This window comes from Trachemys scripta, chromosome 1, assembly GCF_013100865.1.
Source record: "Trachemys scripta elegans isolate TJP31775 chromosome 1, CAS_Tse_1.0, whole genome shotgun sequence".
In the NCBI taxonomy this organism is placed as follows: domain Eukaryota; kingdom Metazoa; phylum Chordata; order Testudines; family Emydidae; genus Trachemys; species Trachemys scripta.
Window position 1 is genome coordinate 342,211,027 of NC_048298.1, and position 9,987 is coordinate 342,221,013.

The window sequence follows — 9,987 nt, forward strand, 5'->3', positions numbered from 1 at the left end:
CTATCATATGTCCCCTTCTTTGTCTCTTCGCTATACTCAACACTCTATCAGTGTATGGTGGCCTCTCCGATTCTCATAGCCTGTCTCAGAAATCCACTTTCTATCTGCTATACACTATATACAGACCGAGTGTCCACAACTGAGCACGTTTCCAGAGCAGAGTATTCTCCATCCCCTTCCTTGGGCATCTGAACATTGTCTTTGTTTTGGCCTCAGCTGCAAATAAGCAACTGTTTCCGTGGAGCTGCTATCAATGACGCTCAGGTGTTTTCCATGAGGTGAGTTCTAATTGGGATGTTTCCCTCTGGTAATGTTTTGTCAAAGTTTTGTTTCTTTTTCACTCTTAGATTTTGAGCAGCATAAAATATGGAATTGGCATTAGTAGGGTCAGTTGTTCATAATTCATTTGTCTGAATACTGAAAATGTAATTTTTCAATGTGTGAAGAGTGACCAATTTCCTTCAACCATGACAACAGTCCTCAATTGTGCATGTAGTGTCCCATATTAACATTTCCTCTCCATTCAGGCATTGGTACTGCAACCATCACCCTAGAGCCTGGGCACATACACAAAGTCAGAAGAACGTACAGTACATGCAGGAGACACTGTTCTCCCTCAGAGTTGGACACCTTCTCCCCTACTCCATGTCAAATTCTAACACAACCGACTTCACCAACCCCTCCACCTTCATCCTGCTGGGCATTCCTGGCCTGGAGGCGGCCCATGTCTGGATCTCCATCCCGTTCTGTGCCATGTATGCCATAGCTATCTTGGGGAACTTCACCATCCTATTTGTCGTGAAGAGGGAGCGGAGCCTCCGTGCCCCAATGTACTATTTCATCTGCATGCTGGCTGTCACCGACCTTGTGCTCTCTACATCCATCCTGCCCAAAATGTTGAGCATCTTCTGGTTCAATTCCAGGGAGATTGATTTCAGTGCCTGCCTCACCCAGATGTACTTCATTCACTCGTTCTCAGTGATGGAGTCTGGGATCCTCGTGGCCATGGGTTTTGACCGCTATGTGGCCATCTGTGATCCCCTCAGACATTCCACCCTCCTGGCAAACCCCATGGTGGCCAAGATCGGCCTGGCTGTGGTGCTGCGTGGTGGCATGCTCATACTGCCCTATATCATCCTGACGAGGCAGTGGCCATATTGCGAAACCAACATCATCCCCGATACATACTGTGCACATATAGCTGTGGTGAAGCTGGCCTGCGCTGATACCCGCATAAGTAGTTACTACGGCCTCTTTGTGTTATTCTGTGTGAAGGGTCTGGATATGGTTTTTGTTGCATTGTCCTATACCCAGATCCTCAGGGCCATCTTCCGCCTCCCCACAAAGGATGCCCGGCTCAAGACTTTTGGGACCTGCAGCTCACATCTATGTTCCATCTTAGCCTTTTTCATCCCAGCTCTCTTCTCCTCCCTCACATACCGGTTTGGCCAGAATGTGGCCCTGCATTTCCGTGTTCTCATTGGCAACGTGAACCTCCTGGTGCCCCCCACGCTAAACCCCATCATCTACGGTGTGAGGACCAAACAGATCCGGGACAGGCTGCTCCGGCTCTTTATTTGTAAAGACATCTAAATTTTTCTCTCGTGCTCTGGCTCTCAGACTGACCTCCATGCAGAGCTGTCTGGTGAGACGGTGCTGGGCCCTCTTCCCTGAATCAATTACTGGACAGTCAAAGTGACATTGAATGCTTTCCTGGCCTTACTGTGCTGTGTCAATGTGACAGACTGGGGAATTGGTCTGTGTACAGCTCATTAACTCATGGGGTTCCCTCCTTTCTAATTGCTTTTAACTGGACCTCTGAGGCCCTGTGCCCTGCCCCGCTTATTCCTCCAAGGCCCTGCCCCTTTTTCCAGTGGGACACAGCTGAGGATGTGAAATTCAGGACAAACTGCTGAGAAATTGGGCAGACTCACCCCAGACTGCTGGTTATTCTATCATTCGATAATACCAAGCCAGCAACAAATGTAAAGTTCTGTTTCACCACTTTGGTTAACTAGAAACCAAAAATGCCATCTCCTTAGACACCCCAGCCTTCGGCTCACCATCCGGACATTGGACTCCATAATGAGCTGTTAGTGAAAACAAATTTGATCATATATAGGGTCTTTCTAATCTCAAGGCAAATACATAACTAAGATATTACCCAATAACACTGGTCTACAATTTTTGAGAAGTCGTCTGCTTCAGAGATAAAATGTGCTATTTATTATGTATTTTGATGTGCTGAATTCAAATATGACAATTAAAACAACTGATTGGCTACTGTTTCTAAGATATAGAAGTTTTTACATTTTATGTCTATGTATATTGTGTAGATAGTAGAGTTTTAATCATAAATTGTAAATCTAGGTCTTTTCATGTGTTTATGGTTGCTTTACATGATAATATTTCACCTGTCCTGTTTATGTAACACTTTAAAAATCAACAAAAGGGTTATATAAATACAATTTATTATGAAACAAAAGGCAAAAAACTATTCTGCACATAGTTTCATCCTATTCAGTGTCTACTCGGCGCTTCTTGCTTTGTCTCTTGTATTCATTAAATGGAGCATCTCTTGTCACTGTCCAGCAATAGTCTGCAAGCATTGATGGGCTCCATTTGCCCTGATAGCGTTTCTCCATTGTTGCAATGTCCTGGTGAAATCGCTCACCGTGCTCGTCGCTCACTTCTCCGCAGTTGGGTGGAAAAAAATCGAGATGAGAGTGCAAAAACTGTATCTTTAGTGACATGTTGCAACCAAGGCTTTTGTATGCCTTGAGGAGGTTTTCCACCAACAACCTGTTATTGTCTGCCTTGTTGTTTCCTAGGAAATTTGTTGCCACTAACTGGAAGGCTTTCCATGCCATCTTTTTCTTGCCACGCAGTGCATGGTCAAATGCATCATCTCGAAGAAGTTCACGAATCTGAGGACCAACAAAGACACCTTCCTTTATCTTAGCTTCATTTAACCTTGGAAATTTTCCACGGAGGTACTTGAAAGCTGCTTGTGTTTTGTCAATGGCCTTGACAAAGTTCTTCATCAGACCCAGCTTGATGTGTAAGGGTGGTAACAAAATCTTCATTGATTCAACAAGTGGTGGATGCTGAACACTTTTCCTCCCAGGCTCCAATGACTGTTCGAGTGGCCAATCTTTCTTGATGTAGTGGGAATCTCTTGCACGACTATCCCATTCGCAGAGAAAACAGCTGTACTTTGTGTACGCTGACCCAATAGCGTATATTGAAAACTAGAGCCAATCGACAATTTTAAGCATCATTTTCGTTCTCAGTGACCCAGAATTAGTAAAGTTTGACTACATTTATTTCAGAAGCATTTTGGCTGTAGAGCAGTGTACTCATGCTGTTGCCAATCTGTTAATAACTAAACTCTAAAGGTTCAATAATAAAAGAAAAGGAGAAGAGATATACATGTTTAATGGATCAGATACATACAAATGATTTTTCAGGGTTCATATTTTAGGATCATAGCAATAATGGAATAAACTGTTGGCTCGCAAAAGAATCTCTGGAAATTACCCAAACTGGTCAGGGTTCATCAGACCTTCTTCAGAGCATCCTTCTTGGAAACCCAGTCCAGAGAAATGGAGATAAAATGGAGATGTCTGGGGGGTCCTTTAATATCCTCTGTTCTGTGTGTGGAATTTTACTGTCCCAAACAAAGCCGACAGCATCTCTTTGTGGACAGTTACTGGCCCAAGTTGGAGTCCAGGGTCACATGACCATATCACATGTCCTAACATTCTTGATAACTCACAGGTGCAGCTATTGATCTTATTCTTACAGAGGCATGTTTCTTCTATGGCCCTTGTGAGAGCAAAGTGTCCTTGTTGTCCCTCAACACATCACTGCCTGGCTTTATTCACCTGAGGTATGTCACCCAGGAACACTTAACAAATCATAACTTTCCCATTGACACCTGGCAGGACATACTTTGTACAAGATTTGTAGCAATTCTATAACAGTGATAGCAACAATGATAAAAAATGGTCATATTGAAACATACAGTATCACACCATGTTCTCATCCCACGATGGTGCTACAGCTGCTACCCACCTAAGGAAGGGACATTGCTCGGGTTCTAGCAGGGCAAGCAGCAGGAACACTAGAGCCACTGGAGGATGGGAAGAGCAGATAAAAATGTGTTTTGCTGCAGGGAGCCTGGTCCTTGTACACAGAAAGGAGGAAAGAGTTCTTTAAAAGTGACAGGTGGATGTCCATGAACTTGGCTGTTTCCCCTAAGCATCGCCAGACAGCGACCTTGGCTTTGAACAATCTTAACTTGTGTTTGATTTAAGCTTCTTCTAGAAAGGTGGCCAGGGCTGGATCCACAAAGGCATTTAGATAAATACTGAGCTTAGGCACCGCTGCCTTCCTCAAAGCCCAGCTCATGTGCTACCTTACCCTGTGGGAACCTAATGTTCTGCCAGTAGCCTGCACAAAGCAACCTGAGCACTGACGCTGCCCCACAGCTAACCAGCTGCTCAGAGTCTTAGCTCAGGCCTCAGTTCTGGTGGGATTCTCCAACGAGGTGTTCCCCCCGCCATCTCCCCAGCAGCCCCGATCTGTTAGGCATTCTCAGACCACACTTCCTGGATGGGGCGTGGCAGGTTGGGAATGTGTGTGTGCATGTGTGTCCGTGTGTGTATGTGGGTCTCTCTGTTTGTGTGTGCATGTGGGTCCAAGTGTGTGTGTGCATGGGTGTGTGTGCATCTGTGGGTCTGTGCGTGTGTGTGTGTGTGTGCATGTGGCTCCAGGTGTGTATGCGCATGTGGGACTGTGAGTGTGCTTGCATGTGCATCAGTGTGTGTGCATCCGTGTGTACCTGTGTCTGTGTGTGTGTCTGTTTGCATGTGTGTCCATGTATGTTCACACCCAGAACATCCCATAGCTCAGCGGTTTATCACCCTCACCTGGAATGTGGGAGACCCAGATTCAAATCCCTGCTCCACTGAATGTTTGTTTGTATAAAGTGGAACAGCTCAAACTGGAGAGACTGAGCACCCCACCCAGAATAGCCATTTGCAGGGTGCTCAGGTCACTCATGTGGGAGACCTGTGTTTATGTCTCTGCTCCAAAGCAGATAGAACAAAGATTTTGGATCTGAGTCTCCCACATCTCCCTCGCGTCTCTCAATAGAAAATGCTGACCTTTCCTGGGCACCTTGCTCCAGAAGAGGGTTCACAGCTGACAATCCCACGTGGAAATAGACACCTCTCACCAGTCCATCAGCTGAGCTCCTGAACATGCAAATCAGTGGGAGTTACGTGCTTAAGGACCATGTATGGGCTTTGGAGACCAGAGTGGCTGAACTGGAGGAGCTAAGGGAGACAGACAGGTAAATGGATAAGACTTCCTGGGACAGAGTGAAATGGTCCCACCCACGGATTGACAGCCTCTGTGCTGTTGAGGAGGATGAAAGTCTCAGGGAAGGAGAACATGAAACTGGAGCAATTGAGACCTTCCTTCCAGATGATGTCATGGAACCTTCTCATACTGAGGATAGCTCTCCATGTGATGGAACTTCTTTTAATAAGTAGAGACAGGTAATAATTTTGGTGAATTTGATCATTAGAAACATAGATACCTGGGTTTGCAATGAACGGGAGAACAGCATGGTGACTTGCCTGCCAGGTGTGAAAATTACGGATCTCTTGAGGTCTCTAGATAGACGTATGTGTAGTGCTGGAGAGGTACCAATGACATAGGAAAGGATAGAGAGATCCCGGACCTCCATGGTGGCATTCTGTGAAATGCTTCCATTTCCACACATATAGCCAAAAAGACAATAAGAACTGCAGGGTCTCAATGCATAGGTGAGATGATGGTGGAGGGATGTAGTTTTATTAGGAATTGGGGAACCTTTTTGGAAAGGAGGCACCTATACAGGAAGGCTGGGCTCCATGTGAACCAAAATGGAACCAGATTGCTGGCACTTAAAATGAACATGGTCATAGAGCAGTTTTTAAACTAAGCGCGGGGGGGGGGGGAAGGGAAGCCTACAGGTGCGGCGGACCACGTGGTTTGGACAAAGACATCACTTAGGGGAGGATCTATTAATGGGGATTCTCTATGTCCTAACAAGGAGGATAGCCTGGACGATAAAATATAGGTAGGATCTGATGAGAAAGAGTCAAATGAAAAAGAGTCCCATTCAATTACATCATGAAATGTCAGACAGTTAAAAAGTGACAATTTTTTAAAGTGTTTATATACAAATACCAGAAGTCTAAACAATAAAATGGGTGAACTAAAGTGCCTCATATTAAATGAGGATATTGATATACTAGGCATCACAAAAACTTAGTGGAATGAGGATAATCAATGGGACACAGTAATACCAAGATACAAAATATATCAGAAGGATGCAACAGGTCGTGCTCGTGGGAGAGTGGCAGTATACATGAAAGAAAGCATAGAAACATATGAAATAAAAATCTTAAATGAACAAACTGTACCATAGAATCTGTATGGATGGTAATTCCATGTTTGAATAGTAAGAATATAGCAGTAGGGATATATTAACGATCATCTGACCAAGATGGTGATAGTGACTGTGAAATGCTCAGGGAGATTAGAAAGAAAAGGAGTACTTGTGGCACCTTAGAGACTAACAAATTTATTAGAGCATAAGCTTTCGTGGACTACAGCCCACTTCTTCGGATGCATACAGAGTGGGAGATTAAAGAGGCTATTAAAAAAATCCTGAATAATAATTGGGGATTTCAACTATTGCCATATTGACTGGGTACATGTCACCTCAGGACGGGATGCAGAGATACAATTTCTTGACATCTTAAAGGATGGCTTCTTGGAGCAGCTAGCCCTTGGAACCCACAAGTAGAAAGGCAGTTCTTGATTTAGTCCTAAGTGAAGCATTGGTAATAGTGACCAGAATATAATTAAACTTAACATCCCTGTGGCAGGGGAAACACCACAACAGCCCAGCACTGTAGCATTTAATTTCACAAAGGGGAATTACACTAAAATTAGGAATTAGTTAAACAGAAATAAATAGTTACAGTGCCAAAAGTGAAATCCATGCGAGCTGCATGGAAATTCTTTAAAGACACCATAACAAAGTCTCAACTTAAATGTATACCCGAAATTTAAAAAAAAGATAGTAAGAAAACCAAAAAAGAGTCACCATGGCTAAACAACAAAGTAAAAGAAACAGTGAGAGGCAAAAAGGCATCCTTTAAAAAGTGGAAGTTAAATCCCATTGAGGAAAATAGAAAGAGGCATAAACTCTGGCAAATGACATGTTAACACATAATTAGGAAGGCCAAAAAGAATGTTAAGAACAGCTAGCCAAAGACTCAGAAAGTAATAGCAAAAAAGTTGCCTAGAGAAGGAACTATGAGGATGAAACATCATGGGCACTCTAAGAAGAATGCTGTGCTGAGTAGAGTACTGGCTCCAGCGGCGAGGTAGAGTTGTCTCCTGGGTCCCGCGGGGTAGGTTGGAGAAGGAAGATCCTTGATGAACTCTGCTGGATACCAGGAAAAAACAATGGATATCGAGTGCTTGTGGAGCCAACATCTGGGGCAATGTCCTGAATAATGTTATCAAAGGAAGAGTACCAATGAGTCTTCTAAACTCAAGGGCAAAGGGTGTGAGGTGAACAGGTGGCTATCTTAAGGGTGCTGCCAGAGAAGCATCATAAAATCTCTTCTAAAAATGAGGTGACCAATTTTGATGACTGGTGTGATGTTGCACCCCATAAGGCTTTATGGAAATATGCTTATGAATGTAAATATGGCACAACTGGTATATGTTTATGCTACATATGCCATGTAACATATCTCTGTAAAGGTTATGATCTACTGAATCTATTCATCCTATTTGTATGCATGTATCATTTTTGTATTTGAATTATGAATATTGGCTGTGTATTGGTTTGATTTTAAGTAGCTTTAGTAAGGCATTTGGTCAGCTTCTTTAGAGAGGAATGTGCAAGTTAAGTGCCCAGTCAAGATACACTTAATGGACAATGGAACTTGGAAGGCACCAATCCCTATAAGAAGTCTACCTGAGGGCATTCAAGGTAGCATGTGAACCATGCCTGCTATCTGTAAGTTCTGAGTCATGCATAGACATGTGACTTGCCCATGTGATTCCAAAACTCCATCTTGTAGCTGGGATTCTACATAGGGGGACGGAGGAGTGTGCACCCACAAGAGAAAGTCTATTTAAACCCCTCGGTGACCCCTCCATTTTGTCTTCAGCTGGCTCAAGAGATAGCCTCTCCACCCCAAAGGATACCTGAAAGGAACTGGAACAAAGGACAGTAACCACAGGGGTCTGAGTGATTGCTGGACCCAGACTAGAAGGAGTCTAGTCTGTAAAAGAAGCTTACTGGAACATCTGAGGGTGAGATTTCATCTGTAATAACTTTCTTACTGTATTAGGCATAGACTTGCATGTTTTATTTTAGTTTTCTTGGTAATTCACTTTGTTCTGTCAGTTACTACATGGAACCATTTAATTCCTACTTTCTGTATTTAATAAAATCACTTTTTTCTTATTATTTAATCCACAGTATGTATGGGGGGGGGGTGACAGCTGTGCACATCTCTCTATCAGTGTTATAGAGGGCTAACAATTTCTGAGTTTACCCTGTATAAGCTTTATACAGGGTAAAACAGATTTATTTGGGGTTTGGACCCCATTGGGAGTTGGGCATCTGAGTGTCAGAGACAGGAACACTTCTTAAGCTGCTTTCAGTTAAGTCTGCAGTTTGTGGGACGTGGTTCAGACCTGGGTCTGTGTTTGTAACCAGCAAGCGTGTCTGGCACAACCAGGCAGGGTTCCGGAGTCCCAAGCTGGCAGGAAAGGCAGGGGCAGAAGTAGTCTTGGCACATCAGTTGGCAGCCCCAAAGGGGTTTCTGTGATCCAACCAGTCACACCTTCCAAAGCTGATATTCTATGATTCTACGATTCTATATGAGTCAAAAATATGTCCTTGTTGCCAAGAAGGCTAACGGCATATTGGGCTGCACTAGTAAGAGCATTGCCAGAAGATCAAGAGAAGTCTTTATTCTATTATGAGATAACAGGCTGTGTGGATATGGGGAAAACGGTGGATGTGATTTATCTTGACTTTAGCAAAGTTTCGATACGGTCTGCCACAGTGTACTTGCTAGCAAGTTAAAGAAGTATGGATTGGATGAATGGACTATAAGGTAGATAGAACGCTGGCTAGACCATCTGGCTCAATGGACAGTGATCAATGTCTCGATGTCTAGTTGGCAGCCATTATTCAGCACTGGTGAGGTCACATCTGGAGTATTGTGTCCAGTTTTGGGCCCCCCACTACAGAAAGGATGTGGACTAATTGGAAAGAGTCCAGCGGAAGGCAACAAAAATGATCAGGGGGGCTGGAGCACATGACTTATGAGGAGGGGCTGAGGGAACTGGGCTTATTTAGTCTGCAGAAGAGAATAGCGAGCAGGGATGGGGGATTTGATAGCAGCCTTCAAATACCTGAAAGGATTTCCAAAGAGGAAGAAGCTAGGCTGTTTTTAGTGGTGGAAGATGACAAAGCAAAAACCAATGGTCTCAAGTGGTAGGGGTTGAGGTCTAGGTTGGATATTAGGAAGAACTATTTCATGATGAGGGTGCTGAGGAACCGGAATGGGTTGCCTAGGGAGGTGGTGGAATCTCCATCCTTAGAGGTTTTTAAGGCCCAGATTGACAAAGCCTTGACTGGGATGATTTAGTTGGTGTTGGTCCTGCTTTGAGCAGGGGGTTGAACTAGATGACCTCCTGAGGTCTCTTCCAACCCTAATGTCCTATGATTCTATGATTCTATGTAACCCATTATAAGAGGAAAATGGCTCCTTCAGGAACCCCATGGAGTAAAATGCATGGAGGTGTGGATTTTGGAACCACTTGTAAATAATTAAACTGGAGCATATGTGGTTGAAACCAACATAAAGAACCAATTGGTAATTAATCCAACCC

The 9,987-nt window shown here is 43.9% G+C and overlaps 1 protein-coding gene across 1 annotated transcript; it reads left to right on the plus strand.

Moving 5' to 3' along the window:
• The first annotated feature begins 645 nt into the window (after positions 1 to 645).
• On the plus strand, positions 646 to 1,593 carry LOC117887432 (olfactory receptor 52R1-like). Its single transcript, XM_034790092.1, has one exon. It carries the CDS (start codon positions 646 to 648, stop codon positions 1,591 to 1,593), a length of 948 nt encoding a protein of 315 aa, XP_034645983.1.
• Positions 1,594 to 9,987: the final 8,394 nt, after the last annotated feature.